The sequence below is a fragment of the Pseudopipra pipra genome, chromosome 30, assembly GCF_036250125.1.
Source record: "Pseudopipra pipra isolate bDixPip1 chromosome 30, bDixPip1.hap1, whole genome shotgun sequence".
Classification (NCBI taxonomy): Eukaryota; Metazoa; Chordata; class Aves; order Passeriformes; family Pipridae; genus Pseudopipra; species Pseudopipra pipra.
In genome coordinates this window covers 1,950,255-1,964,507 of record NC_087578.1, presented here as the reverse complement: position 1 = coordinate 1,964,507, position 14,253 = coordinate 1,950,255, and the positions used below count along the sequence as shown (strand labels likewise).

General features: G+C 71.2%; 3 protein-coding genes across 5 annotated transcripts; 2 read left to right on the top strand and 1 right to left on the bottom strand.

The window, feature by feature from the left end:
* The first annotated feature begins 30 nt into the window (after nt 1–30).
* Nucleotides 31–3,108, top strand: LOC135404241 (transmembrane protein 198-like). Of its 2 annotated transcripts, XM_064638911.1 has the most exons (4): nt 173–430; nt 933–1,069; nt 1,539–2,114; nt 2,434–3,108. In XM_064638911.1, exons 2-4 carry the CDS (start codon nt 946–948, stop codon nt 2,658–2,660), a joined length of 927 nt encoding a protein of 308 aa, XP_064494981.1. In that variant the 5' UTR covers nt 173–430; nt 933–945; the 3' UTR covers nt 2,661–3,108. The 2 variants fall into 2 exon arrangements, with proteins under 2 accessions (XP_064494980.1, XP_064494981.1); XM_064638910.1 differs by having other exon boundaries at nt 31–1,069.
* A 77-nt stretch (nt 3,109–3,185) lies between these two features.
* Nucleotides 3,186–5,478, bottom strand: PYM1 (PYM homolog 1, exon junction complex associated factor). Its single transcript, XM_064638915.1, has 3 exons — nt 5,379–5,478; nt 4,621–4,714; nt 3,186–3,934 (listed from the first exon to the last, which is right to left on the bottom strand). The coding sequence occupies exons 1-3, from the start codon at nt 5,407–5,409 to the stop codon at nt 3,457–3,459; spliced, it is 603 nt and encodes a 200-aa protein (XP_064494985.1). The 5' UTR covers nt 5,410–5,478; the 3' UTR covers nt 3,186–3,456.
* Nucleotides 5,479–7,172: 1,694 nt separating this feature from the next.
* On the top strand, nt 7,173–14,247 carry DGKA (diacylglycerol kinase alpha). Of its 2 annotated transcripts, none has more exons than XM_064638907.1 (23): nt 7,173–7,285; nt 7,716–7,792; nt 7,871–7,979; nt 8,051–8,131; nt 8,220–8,269; nt 8,486–8,560; nt 8,643–8,762; nt 8,832–8,949; nt 9,604–9,692; nt 9,889–10,008; nt 10,400–10,498; nt 10,586–10,675; nt 10,791–10,864; nt 11,194–11,268; nt 11,345–11,430; nt 11,507–11,596; nt 11,672–11,832; nt 11,913–11,977; nt 12,596–12,686; nt 12,758–12,932; nt 13,497–13,617; nt 13,703–13,763; nt 13,871–14,247. In XM_064638907.1, exons 1-23 carry the CDS (start codon nt 7,216–7,218, stop codon nt 14,228–14,230), a joined length of 2,457 nt encoding a protein of 818 aa, XP_064494977.1. In that variant the 5' UTR covers nt 7,173–7,215; the 3' UTR covers nt 14,231–14,247. The 2 variants fall into 2 exon arrangements, with proteins under 2 accessions (XP_064494977.1, XP_064494979.1); XM_064638909.1 differs by having other exon boundaries at nt 13,866–14,088.
* Nucleotides 14,248–14,253: the final 6 nt, after the last annotated feature.

Sequence of the window (14,253 nt, the reverse complement as noted above, 5' to 3'; positions counted from 1 at the left end):
TGGCGATGGCCACGCCCCCAAAGAGCCAATCATTAACCGGGTGACCACGCCCCTTCGGCGGGTATAGACACGCCCCTTAGTTGGGTGTGGTCGCACTGCCTTAAACGGACATCTCCACGCCCCGTACCCATGGCCCCGCCCCTTAAAGGGGCATCTTCGATCTTAAAAGGGCGATGCTACCCGGTATCCCCGGGGGGCTCCGCGCCTCCCGCACCGCCGCCCCCGCGGGGCCCCCCCGTGCGACCCCCTCCCTTTGCCTTCCCCGGGATTGACCCCACGCGGGATCGGGTCCTTTCCCTACGCTCACCCCCCGACTGCCGCCCCCGCCCCCGCCAGACCCCGCGCGGGACCCCGCGACGGTCCCTCACCGCCCCCGGTCCCGCCCCTGCCGCATCTCGGCCCCGCCGCGACCCCCGCGACGGCAGCGACGGTGAGTCCCGGGCGGGGGGACCGAGCGGAGATGGGACCCCCGAGCGGGGAGCCCCTCCCGGGAGTCGGTGGAACCACTGGGAGCGCTGGGAGAGCTCTCGGATGGGGCTGGAGGGGCGGGGGGAGCGAGTGGGGATGGGAACCCGGCCGGGGACTTCCCTGGGCACCCCCCGCCCCTCCAGCCCCGTCCCACAGCGCTCCCAATGCCCCCTCCCAGTGCCCCAGCGCTCCCACCGCTCCCAGTGCCCCCTCCCAGCACTCCCGGTACTCCCACGGACCCCTCCCGTCGCTCCCAGTTCCCCCAGTTTGCCATTCTCCAACACCCACTCCCAGTGCCCCCCTCGCCCCCAGTTCCCCCTCCCAGCGCCCCCAGCCCAGTCCCTTCCAGATGTGCCGCCCCCCCCGCGGCGCCGTTGCCAGATGTGGGTGCGGGGAGGGGGGCACGAGGCGGGGGGCGAGGAGGGGGTCGCGGGGAGGGGTCGCTCACCCCCCCGCCCCCGCAGAGCCCGGGGGGCGATGGATCCCGGCGCCCCCCCCGCGGAGCCCCGCTGTGCCCTCGGGCCCCGGGGCCCCCTCGAGCCCGTCCCGGCCGCGCTCTGCGCCCTCGGGGCGCTCCTGGGCCTCGGCTGCGGCTGCTTCGGTGAGGGGGGCACGGGGGGACCCCCGGGGCACGGCTGGGGGGCTGAGGGGCTCCTGGGGCGGGGACTGAGGGAACCCCGAGGGGGGCCCGGCTGGGGGGCTCGGGGGGACCCTGGGACACTGTCAGGGGGCTGGGGGTTCCTGAGGGCACACCGGGGGGGACCCCGAGGGGGGCAGGGCTGGGGGCATGGTGGGGGGGCTGGGGAGCACGGGGGGACCCCCGAGAGGGGCCCCAGGGACCCTGAGGGCATGGCTGGGGGGGCTGGGGGGCCCTGGGGAGGCAGGGGGCACATCTGGGGGGCAGAAGAGATGGCACAGGGACCACTGGGGGACAACTGGCGGTCCTGGGCAGAGGGGGTGGCACAGGGGACACCGGGGGGCACAAGGTTTCTGTGGGGCACCGGGGACCCCCAGGGACTGCCCAGTGCCCACCAGCACCGCCCCCACTGACCCCCCCCGCGCCCCCCAAGGCTACCGCTGCTTCAGGGCCGTCATGTTCCTCTCGGGGCTGTTCTTCGGCTCCGCCGTCATCTTCCTCCTGTGCCACCGGGAGCGCGTCCTGGGGTCCCCCCTGAGCCTGGAGGCGAGCGCGGGCATCGCGCTGGGCATCGGGCTGCTCTGCGGGCTCCTCACGGCGCTGCTGCGCAGCGTGGGGCTCTTCACCACGGGGCTGCTGCTGGGGCTGCTGGTGGCCGCGGCCGCGCTGGCCGCGCTGGCCCCGGCGGAGCCCCCGGGCAGCCCCTGGGTGGGCGCGTGGGTGGCGCTGGGGCTGGCGCTGCTCGGGGCTCTGTCCGCGCTGCGCTGGCCCCGCGCCCTCACCGTGCTGGGCACGGGCGTGGGGGGCGCGGCCGCCCTGGTGGTCTGCGCGGATTATTTCGCCGAGGGGGCGGCGCTGGTGGGGTTCGCGCTGGCCCGGCTGCGGGGGGCGCCGGGGGGGCCGCTCTGCTGGCCCGGGTGGGCGCTGCTCGGAGCGTGGCCCGCGCTCAGTGTCACCGCCGTGCTGCTGCAGTGGAAGGTGACGGCCCGAGGGGCACCGAGGGGACACGGTGAGGGACCCCCGGGGCGAGGGAGGGGACGCGGGAAGGGCGGGACGGGAAAGGGACGGGGCTGTGGGTGCCGGTGGGGGTGAAGGTGAGGATGAGGGCGGGGTGGCGATGGGGACAGGGAGGAGGAAAAGGGTGGGACTGGGAAAGGATTGGGATGAGGCTCTGGATGCTGGTGGCGGTGGGAAGGATGAAGGTGAGGGTGAGGAGGGTGGGGAGAGGGTGGTAAATGGGGGGTGTCCCCGGGTCAGGGGGTGTCCCCGGGTCAGGGGGTGTCCCGGGGTGGGGGGCACAGGGCTCAGGACTCGCCCCCTCCCCACAGTCCTCAGCCGGCGGCAGAAGCGCCTCCGGCACAAGGAGCCCAAAGCCCCCCCCGGGGGTCCCCTTCGCCGCCAGCCCCCCCCAGCCCAGCGCTGCACGGACCCCCCGAGCCCCGGGGACCCCCGAGACCCCCCGAGCAGCACCTGGAGCCTGCGGGACCGGCAGCCGGACAGCGGGACCCCGCCGGGACCCCCCGACATCGCCGCCCCGCCCCGACACCGCCTCTGAGCCCCTCCGACGTGCCTTGGGGACCCCCCCAGCAGCGGTGCCTGCGCCTTTAAATAAGCAAATGAGGTTCCTCGTGCCTCGCCCACCGGGGGGCGTGGCCTGCGGGGACGGGGCTTCAGGGCACAGGGGCGGGTGGGACCCCCGAGGGCTGAGGGGGGGATGTCCCTGGTTGGGGGGGGGAGAGCCCTGTGCACCCACCCCACCCCTCCAGCCCCCGGGGACCCCCTTGAAAACAAAGCCCCACATTTATTTTTGTAGGACCTACCCAAATACTGTGAACCCACCGTGGTCTCAGCCCCCTCTCCTTCCGTTGGAGGGGAGAAGGGGGTCCTAAAAGCCTTAACCTCCACCGTGGGTGGGGGCCTCACCCAGCCCTGGGGCCCCCCAGACCCCCCAGCCCTGCCTGACCCCGAAAGGACCACACACCCCCACCCTGGGGAGGGTCCAGCCACCCCCCGAGCCCCCCCATCCCCTCCCGGGGGGCCCAGGGCCGGGTCCCATCCCCCCGGACCCCCCCACGCCGGGTCAGTGCTGCAGTTTTTATTCTTCCACAATTTTTAAAAATAAAGGAAAAAAAGAGAGAAAAAGAGAAATAACCGGGGGGGGGAGGGGCTGTGACACAGAACGGGGGGGTGGGAAGAGCGGGGGGGCGCGGGGGGGGCACGGCCCCCTCCCACATAAACCCACATCGATCCAATTAAAAACCAGGAGCCGCCGGGTCCTCGCCGGGAACAACCGTCCTGCCCTGCCCTGCCCTCCCCCCTCCCCAACCCCCCCAGAGACCCCCCAACCCCCCCTACGAGTCCGACTCGAGCCCCCTGAGTTCGTCCTCCAGCGCTTTCCTCCGGCCCAGCTTCTCCAGCTGCTCCTGGGTGGGCTGGGGGAGCCCCCCGGCCTCGAGGCGCCGCCGCAGCTCCTCCACCTGCCGCAGCTTCTTCCTCAGGCTCTTGATGCGGCGGCTGCGCTCGGAGTTCCCGGCGCCGTCGCCCCCCTGGGCCGGGGGGGCCCCTCCCGTCCCGCCGGGCCCCGCCAGCGACAGCTTCTCCAGCGCCGGGCTCAGTCCGTCCGTGTCCTGCGGCCGCTCCGGGGCCTTTTCCTGCTGCTGCCGCCGCTTCTCCTTGCGCTTGAGGTTCCTGCGGGCGGCCTTGGACAGCCCCTGCTCGGGGGGGGCCCCCTGGGGGGGGCCCGGGGGCCGCGCCGGGGCCGTGTCCGGGCTCAGCCCCGGCGGCAGCTCCGGTTTGCTCCGGAAAAACTTCACGTATTTGTTCTCGTACCTGCGGGCGGAGGGACGGGGTGAGGGGGGCGTGGGGGGGGCCAGGAGGGATCCGGGAGGGACCCCTGGGGGAACGTTCTGTGGGTGGCCCAGGAGGGGTCTGGGGGGGATCCCGGGGGGATTCTGAGGGTCTGTGAGGGTCCCTGAGGGATCAGCGAGGGGCTGTGGGGGGACACGAGGGGGCTGTGGGGGGACTCGAGGGGGCTGTGGGGGGACTCGAGGGGGCTGTGGGGAATCCGGGAGGGGCCCAGGAGGGATCTGGGAGGGTCCAGGAGGGATCTGTGAGGGATTCCTGGGGGTCCAGGAGGAGCTGTGGGGGATTCCTGAGAGACCTGTGAGGGTCCATAAGGGATCAATGAGGGATCTGTGAGGGGCCATGGGGCTCCAGGAGGGTTTGTGAGGGGATGGGGGGATCCAGGAGGGGTCCTTGAGGATCTGGGGGGGGTCTATGAGGATCTGGGGGGGGGGGTCCATGAGGATCTGGGGGGGGGTCTATGAGGATCTGGGGGGAGGTCCATGAGGATCTGGGGGAGGTCCATGAGGATCTGGGAGGGTGCATGCAGCCCCTGGGGTGGGACTCACCCACATGTGAGGCCCTGGGTGGGACCCAGCGGGGCACAAACTCAGCCCTGGGAGGGGGCACACGGCCCCAAGAGCTCCCCCCAGCCCGGGGACCCTCCCACTCACACGGGCACCTCCTCCTGGGGGACGTATCCCTCCTTCACCCGCCGCTGCTTCCGCCACGTCCCATCCGGCCGCTGCGTGGAGGGGATGTACCTCCCTGGGGGGCACAGGGGGGCATGGGGGCACCTCGGATCCCAGGGGCGCCCAGGAACGCCCACAGCAGCCTCAGGACACCCCCACGGGGACCCCGGGACACCTCCAGGGAGGTCCTGCGACCCTCCACAGACCCCATGGCAGTCCCAGGAGACCCCATAGAGGCTTTGGGACACCCCCGCACAGACCCCAGAGGAGGCTGGGCCACCCCCAAGGGGGTCTGGGACACCCCACTGAACCCAGGGGAGCCCCAGGACACCCCCTCCAGAGAGCTCAAGACCCTCCCTAGCTCCCGGGACACCCCCGGGACCCCAAGGGGACCCCAGAGACCCCCGGCCCCCGGCAATGGGCTCCAGAATCCCCCCCCCCAGGTCCCGGGAAATCCCCAAAGCGGCTCTGGGACCCCCCCACGGACCCCACAAGATCCCCAAAACCGTGTCCCGCAGCCCTCTGCCCGCCCCACATGTCTCCAGAACCCCCCCCGGCGTCCCCAGGACCCCCCCCAGGCCCCGCGCCCCCCACGGGCCTCCCCCAGCGCCGGGGCCCCCGCGGGGATCGGCGGCGGGCGCAGACCCGGCGCCGGGGGGGGTCCCGGGCGGGGCCGAGCCCGGGGCGGCTCCGGGGGGGTCCCGGAGCCCCCCCCGCCCCCGCGGCCCCCCCGCGCTCACCGGTCTCGTCCGTCACATAGGGCGTCGCCATCTTTGCGCGCGCGTCTCGGCCCCGCCCCGGAAGTGACGCCACGGACGAGCCGCGGCAGCCAAGGGGGCGTGGTCATCGAGAGAGGGCGTGTTCAATGGCCAAACATGGACGTCATTGGGCGTGATCACAGAGGGGGCGTGGCCACCGCGAGCCCGGCAGATATAGGGGGCGTGGTCCGTGAAGGGGCGCGGTCTGTCGGCCGCGGGGCGTGGTCACTTTAAGGGCGCGGCTACCGTGGCGTTCAATGAGGGGGCGTGGCGTTTGGGAGACGGGGCGTGGTCAAAAGAGGGCGTGGTCTCAGAGACGCCATGTTGCTTTTAAAGGGGCCGCGCCCCTCCTGGTGCCCCACTTCCCCCCCACTCTGGGAGTGGAGACCCCCCCCCAGGATGGGAGAGACCCCCCCTCTATGGGGACCCCCGAGTTGGGGAACACCCCGGACACCACTGGGGTGGAGAGACACCTCCCTTCCCTCCACAGCCGGGAATTCCCGGGATGGAGACCCCCGGGATAGACCCCCCCCATCACCGGGCACTCCCCGGGATGGAGACACGCACACACATGAGAATTCCCAGGATTGGGACCCCCGGGATGGGGAACATCCCCCCCCCCCCCTCACCCCAGGGACCCCGGGATGGAGCCTCTTCCCCCCGGGAATTCCTGGGATGGAGACCCCCAGCACTGAGCCCCCCCACCCGACAGCCGCGGGATGAAGATGTGCCACCCCCCCGGAACGCCCAGGATTGGGACCCCCGGGATGAGACCCCTCCCCCCTCCCTCGGGCATCCCCCCGGATGGGCATTCCCGGGGTGGGGACCCCCCCACGGCCTCCCCCGGCTTGGGACCCCCGGTCCCTCTTTTGGGGGTCCCCGGGACGGCCCCGCCCCGGCGGCACGTGCTCGGTGTCCCCCCCTCACCCCCCCAACGGTCCGTGACGTCACGGGCGGGGCCGGACCGGGAGAGCCCGGACCAGGTACGGACCGAGCGGGGAGCCCGGGGGGTCGGGCCGGGGGTCCCGGGGCGTTCCCGGGCTGAGCCGGGGCGGGGCCGTGCTGGGCTGTACCGGGCTGTTTCGGGCACTACCGGGATGGACCGGGGCGGGACCGGGCGGAACCGGCGCGTTACCGCCGGACCGGGCGCAGACGGGGCACTGCCGGGCTCTACCGGGCGGCACTGGGGCGGTACCGGGCCGAACCGCGCCGTCCTGGGGCTGTTCCAGGCGCTACCGGGGCTCTACCGGGCGATACCCGCGTGGTACCGGCCACTACCGGGATGCACCGGGGCCGTCCCGGGCGCTAACGGGGCAGTACCGCGTTCTACCGGGTGGTACCGGGGGAGTCCCGGCCCGTCCCGATCTGTACTGGGGCCGCTCCGGGCGGTGCCGAGGCCATACTGGGCGGTACTGGTGCCCTCCTGTCCCCGGGAGACCCCCGGGCCGGGCCGGGGTCCGTTCCCTGCTCCCTCCGGTGCCCCCGGGGCTTGGGCGGGTCCCGGTCCCGCCGGCACCGCCCGCGGGGGTCAAAGCTCGGCTGGGGCCGCACACGCGTGTTCGGGCGTGTTCGGGCGTGTTCCAGGGGTGCTCACGTGTGTCAGGGCGAGGCCCTGCACGGGCGGGGGCTGCACGGTCACCCCCGGGGACCCCCCTTTTCCACCCCCATCACGGACCCGCGTGTGATCCCGTGTGGATCCCATGTGGATCCCACGCAGATCCCATGTGATCCTGTGCAGGTCATGTGTGGATCCCATGCAGATCCCATGAGGATCCCATGTAGATCCCATGTGATCCCGTGCAGATCCCGTGTCGCAGCCATGGAGGAGCCCCAGCCCTGGGCCCCCCTGAGCCCCTCGGACTTTGCGCAGCTGCAGAAGTACCTGGACTGTGAGTGGGGCCCTGCACACGCGTGTGTGCACCCGTGGGAGGGGGGCTGCGCACGTGTGGGGGCTCTGCACACGCGTGCACACACCAGGGGCAGCCGCACACGCACACACAGTGGCTCCACACGCGTGTGTGCGTGCATGTGTGGCCCTCAGCAGCCTTGCACGTGTGTGTGGCCTCTCCTGTGTGCCAGCACACGCGTGTTCCCCTGTGCAGACGTGTCAGGGCACACACGTGTGTGGCCTCTCCCACGTCAGGGCACACATGTGCCCGGCACACACATGTCAGCACACACATGTCAGAGCACACACACACATGTCAGAGCACACACACACACATGTCAGAGCACACACACACACATGTCAGAGCACACACACACATGTCAGAGCACACACACACACATGTCAGAGCACACGCGTGTCCCTGCCCTCAGACAGCAGCCGGAGGGTGCAGGACGTGCTGCAGGATTTCGGCACTGAGGGGGCTCTGGCTCAGCCCCATCAGGGCAAGGTGAGACCTGGGGGACCCCGTGGGGCGCGGGGGGGTCGGGGGGTCACCCCCAGCCCCCCACCCCGGCTGTGCCCCCAGAGCCTCGACCTGGGGGGGTTCTCGCGGTTCCTGCGGAGGTACCTGGAGAGCGACGACGTCCCGGAGCCGCTGTGCCGGCGCCTCTTCGCCTCCTTCCAGAGCCAGGACGGTGAGGGGGGCCCGGGGGGGGCCCGGGAGGGTTTTGGGGTCCCTGGGGGCTCACGGGGTCCGTCCCCACAGGCAGCGACTGCGTCTCCTTGAGCGACGTCTCCTGCTACTTCTCCCTGCTGGAGGGGGGACGCCCCGAGGACAAGCTGGAATGTGAGTGGGGGGTCCCGGGGGGTCTGGGGGGGCCCCAAGGACAGGGGAGCCCAGATTTGGGGTCACCTCACCTGCTGTCTCCCCACAGTCTCCTTCAAGCTGTATGACAAGGACGGGAACGGGGTCCTGGACAGCTCGGTGAGCACTGGGGGGGCTTTGGGGGGATTGGGGGGGCTGTGGGGGGATTGGGGGGGCTGTGGGGGGACTGGGGAGGGGACTGAGGGGGCTGTGGGGGGACTGAGGGGGGGAGGGCTGTGGGCATTGGGATGCTGTTGAGGGGCTGGGGGGGCTGTGAGGGGGGGTCTGTGGATGTCGGGGGGCTGTGGGACCCCCCCAGCTGTCGTTCCCCCCCAGGAGGTGGATCGGATCATCACCCAGATGATGAGGGTGGCCCAGTACCTGGACTGGGACGTGACGGAGCTGAAGCCGGTGAGCGGGGCTGGGGGGGCTGTGTGGATTTGGGGGGACACCCCCGTCCCCTGCCCCTCCTCCGAGCGCCGTGTGCCCCCAGATCCTGCAGGAGATGATGCGGGAGATCGACTACGACGGCAGCGGGACCGTGTCCCTGGGCGAGTGGCTGCGGGGGGGGGTCACCAACATCCCGCTGCTGGTGCTGCTGGGGCTCGAGGGGGTGAGTCTGGGGGGCTGGGGGGGACCCCCTGCCCGGGACCCCCCCCGAGTGCCCCCCGTGTGCCCCCAGGACATGAAGGACGACGGGCAGCACCTCTGGCGCCTGAAGCAGTTCTCACGTCCTGCCTTTTGCAACGTGTGCGAGGGGCTGCTGGTGGGGCTGCGGAAACAGGGGCTGCGCTGCTGCCGTGAGCTGGGCTGGGGTGGGAGGGAATGGGGTGGGATGGGATGGGGTGGGATGGTCCCACTGCTCGTGGGGCTGCGGAAACAGGGGCTGCGCTGCTGCCGTGAGCTGGGCTGGGCTGGGAGGGGATGGATGGGATGGGGTGGAATGGGGTGGGACGGGACGGGATGGGAGGGGATGGATGGGATGGGGTGGGATGGGGAGGGGAGGGGATGGGGACAGGGGTGGGACAGGATGGGGTGGGGATAGGATGGCTACAGGGACGGGATGGGACAGGGGTGAGGACAGGATGGGAATGGGATGGGTCAGGGGACAGGATGTGGTGAGACTGGGACAGTGTCAGATGGGACAGTGTCAGCTGGGATGGGGACAGGGATGGGGACAGGGATGGGATGGGGACAGGGATGGGGACAGGGATGGGATGGGACGGGGACAGGGATGGGACGGGGACAGGGATGGGATGGGGTGGGATGGGGACAGGGATGGGGACAGGGATGGGGACAGGGATGGGATGGGGACAGGGATGGGATGGGACGGGGACAGGGATGGGATGGGACAGGGACAGGGATGGGATGGGGTGGGATGGGGACAGGGATGGGGACAGGGCTGGGCTGGGCTGGGCTGGGAGGAGGGCCAGCTCCCAGCCCTGTTCCCCCAGTGTGCCGGTTCACGGTGCACGAGCGCTGCGCCCGCCGGGCCCCCCACAACTGCATCAGCACCTACGCCAAGAACCGCAGGGAGGCCGAGGTGAGTCCGCCTGTCCGTCCGTCTGTCCGGCTGGGCAGCCACCCACCCACCTGGGCATCCATCCATCCACCCACCTGGGCATCCACCCACCCACCCACCCATCCTGCCAGGGGTGACCCGGCCAGTGGGGTGGGGTGAGGTGGGTTGGAGTGGGTTGGGGTGTGGTGCCGAGGGGTGACTGGGGGGTCACCTGCAGGTCCAGGCCCACGTGTGGGTGAGGGGCGGCTGTGACGGTGCCAAGTGCAGGGAGTGCCAGAAGAAGATCCGGAGCTTCCAGAGCCTGACGGGGCTGAACTGCGTGTGGTGCCACCGCAAGGTGGGGGGCACGGGGTCCCCAGTCCCCCCCAGCCACCCTGACCCCTGTCCCCAGATCCACGAGGAGTGCCAGCCCCTTCCCCGTGCTGTCCCTGTGCTGTCCCCACCCCTGTGCTGTCCCCACCCCTGTGGTGCCCCCACCCCTGTGGTGTCCCCACCCCTGTGGTGCCCCCACCCCTGTGCTGTCCCCATCCCTGTGCTGTCCCCATCCCTGTGGTGTCCCTGTGGTGTCCCCATCCCTGTGGTGTCCCCATCCCTGTGCTCTACCCACCTCTGTGGTGTCCCCATCCCTGTGATGTCCCCATCCCTGTGCTGTCCCTATCCCTGTCCCCATGGTCCCCCTGCTGTCCCCATCGCTGTCCCCGTGGCCCCCCTGCTCCCTCTGTCCCCAGATCCATGAGGAGTGCCAGCCCCTCGTGCCCCCAGCCTGTGACTGTGGGGTCCTGCGGGACCACGTCCTGCCCCCCGCCTCCATCTACCCCGTCCTGCTGGTGAGTGGGGTCCTGGGGGTGCTCCTGGGGCAGGGGTGTGCCCCCCACTCCCCACCCGGCCCCCCTGAGCCGGTGTGGGGGTCCCAGGAGAGGCAGGACAGCCAGAGAGACAACGGTGGGACACCGGTGGAGGAGACCCCCCAAGTGTTCACCACCCCTGAGGGGCAGGCGCTGCGGGTGAGCCACGACCCTCTCGCACCTCTGGGACCCCCCCGGGACCCCCCTGGGCCCCCTCGAGTCCCCTCCATGTCTGCCCACCCCTGGGGCCAGGCTGACACCCCCTCTCCCCCAGGTCAGTCCCCCCCCCGACACCCACCCACTCCTCGTCTTCGTCAACCCCAAGAGTGGAGGGAAACAGGGGGAGAGGTAAAGGGGGGCTGGGGGGTCCTGGGGCTGCTCTGCACCCGGGGGGGGCCGGGATGGGGTGGGATGGGACAGGGATGGGGACATGGGGTGGGATGGGATGGGATGGGATGGGATGGGATGGGATGGGATGGGACAGGGATGGGGACAAGGGATGGGATGGGATGGGGTGGGATGGGATGGGGTGGGATGGGGTGGGATGGGATGGGGTGGTTTGTGGGAACCAGGATGATGGTCAGACCATATTTTGTTATGGTGGGGAGGGGGTGGCCACCGGTCCCCCCAGCCCCCCTGTCCTCCCCAAGCCCCCCCAGCTCCCCCTGTCCCCCCAGGGTGCTCCGGAAGTTCCAGTACCTGCTCAACCCCCGGCAGGTCTATAACCTGCAGAAGGGAGGCCCCATGCCCGGGTGAGTGGGGATGGGGACGGGGGGGCACTGGGGTGCCCGGGGGGGCCCAACCCAGCCCTGACCCCCTCCCTCCCAGGCTGGATTTCTTCCGGGACGTGCCGGATTTCCGTGTCCTGGTGTGCGGGGGGGACGGCACCGTGGGCTGGATCCTGGATGCCATCGGTGGGTGCTGCCCCCCCCTCGCTGGGCACTGCCCCCCCCGACCCCCAGGCCCCTCCTCACCCCTCTTTCCTTGCAGACAAAGCCAACCTGCCCCGCCGGCCGCCCGTGGCCGTCCTGCCCCTGGGCACCGGCAACGACCTGGCCCGCTGCCTGCGCTGGGGGGGAGGTGAGAGGGGAGGGCAGCCCGGGGACCCCCCCGTGCCCCCAGCCCCTCTCCCCCATCCCACACCCCCCCCCGCAGGGTACACGGGGCAGGACCTGCGCAGGATCCTGTGGGAGCTGAGGAGCAGCTCCGTGGTGCAGATGGACCGGTGGGGGCTGGAGGTGCTGCCCCAGGACCCGGCGGCCGAGGGGGACCCGCTGCCCCAGGGCATCATCAACAACTACTTCTCCGTCGGGGTGGTGCGTGGGGAGGGGGGTGGCCACCGGGGGGGGCTGTGTGTCCCCCCCAGGCCCTCACTGTCCCCCCCGGGCCCCCCCAGGATGCCTCCATCGCCCACCGGTTCCACGTCATGCGGGAAAAGCACCCGGAGAAGTTCAACAGCAGGTGGGGGGGGACAGGGCCACTCCCCCGGTGTCCCTGTGGTGTCTCCATCCCTGTTCCCTTGGCATCCCCATCCCTGTGGTGTCCTTATCCCCATCGTGTCCCCGTGATGTCCCCCACGGTGTCCCTGTCCCCACCCCCCGGTGTCCCCATCCCTGTCCCCTCCCTGTCCCCTCCCTGTCCCCATCCCTGTCCCCATCCCTGTCCCCTCCCTGTCCCCATCCCTGTCCCCATCCCTGTCCCCTCCCTGTCCCCATCCCTGTCCCCATCCCTGGCCCCATCCCTGTCCCCATCCCTGTCCCCTCCCTGTCCCCATCCCTGTCCCCACCCCCCTGGTGTCCCCATCCCTGGTCCCCTCCCTGTCCCCTCCCTGTCCCCATCCCTGTCCCCATCCCTGTCCCCATCCCTGTCCCCTCCCTGTCCCCATCCCTGTCCCCATCCCTGTCCCCACCCCCCTGGTGTCCCCATCCCTGGTCCCCTCCCTGTCCCCTCCCTGTCCCCTCCCTGTCCCCATCCCTGTCCTCATCCCTGTCCCCTCCCTGTCCCCATCCCTGTCCCCATCCCTGTCCCCTCCCTGTCCCCTCCCTGTCCCCATCCCTGTCCCCATCCCTGCCCTCCCAGGATGAAGAACAAGCTCTGGTACCTGGAATTTGCCACCTCAGAGACCCTTTTCTCCACCTGCAAGAGGCTCAAGGAGCACCTGAGTGTGGAGGTGGGAGGGGTCCCTGCCCCGGGGTGGGGGGAGTTGGGGGGCTCTGCCCGGCCTGACGTGCCCCCCCCCAGGTCGGCGGGACCCCCCTGGAGCTGGGGGGGTCCCTGGAGGGGCTGGCAGTGCTCAACATCCCCAGCACCCACGGGGGGTCCAACCTGTGGGGCGAGACCCGGCGGGCGAGGGGGCCCAGGGCGGCACAGCCCCCCAACGTCACCGACAGCGAGACCCTCCGGAGCTGCGTGCAGGGTGGGTGGGGGGACCCCTGCCCAGGGCCGGGGGGGCACCACGGGGACAGGGGATGGGGGCACCACGGGGACAGGGGATGGGGGCACCACGGGGACAGGGGATGGGGACAGAGATAGGGATGGGGACGGACAGGGATAGGGACAGGGACAGGGATAGGACACCACAGGGATGGGGACAGGGATGCCATGGGGATGGGGACAATATGGGGATGGGACCCCACAGGGATGGGGACGGGGATGTCACGGGTATGAGGATGGGGATGAGGTGGGGATGGGGACAGGGGGTGGGGACACCACAAGGACATCGTGGGGATGGGACCCCACAGGGATGGGGACGGGGATGTCACGGGTATGAGGATGGGGATGGGACCCCACAGGGATGGGGACGGGGATGTCACGGGTATGAGGATGGGGATGAGGTGGGGATGGGGACAGGGGGTGGGGACACCACAAGGACATCGTGGGGATGGGAATGAGGATGCCACGGGAATGGGGGCAAGGACATCATAGGGAAGGGGGTGCCAAAGATCTGCCCCCATTGCCCTGACCCCCCTGTGCCCCCCAGACCTGGGTGACGGGCGGCTGGAGGTGGTGGGGCTGGAGGGGGTTCTGGAGATGGGGCAGATCTACACCGGGCTGAAGAGCGCGGGGACCCGCCTGGCGACCTGCTCCGAGCTCACCCTGAGGTGAGGGGGTCTGGGGGGCCCGGGGGGGTCTGGGGGGCTGGGGGGGGCTCAGGCCCCGCAGTGACTGACCTGGGGGGGTTTGCAGGACACTGAAGGCCCTGCCTATGCAGGTCGATGGGGAGCCCTGGATGCAGCCGCCCTGCACGGTACGTGGACACCCCCCCATCCTCACTGAGCCCCCCAGGGACCCCCGAGCGTGGGGAGCCCCCCCGGCCCCCCAGCCCCCCGCCCCAGCCTCTGTCTTGCAGATCAGGATCACCCACAAGAACCAGGTGCCCATGCTCATGGCTGCCACATCCCGGTTCGGCGGCGTCTTCGGCACCAAGAGGGGCTCCCTCGAGGCCTGAGGGGGCCGGGGGGGGCCGGGGGAGCCCCCCGAGCTGTGCCCGGGCAGGGAACACAGGCCAACCCTGCCTACCCCCCTCCCCAGCAGGAGCAGGGGGGCCGTGCCCCTCCCCTGCACCCAGGGGTGCTCAGAGCCCGGGGGTGCCGGGGGGGCAGGGGGGGCTGCACGAAGCCCCCCAGGGTGCAGCGCAGTGGCCAGAGCCCCCCCCCGCCTGGCCCCCCCGCTATTTATTCCCCCCCCAATTCCAAGTGCCTGCTGCAGGAATAAAGCTGGTGTTGTGACGAGCACTG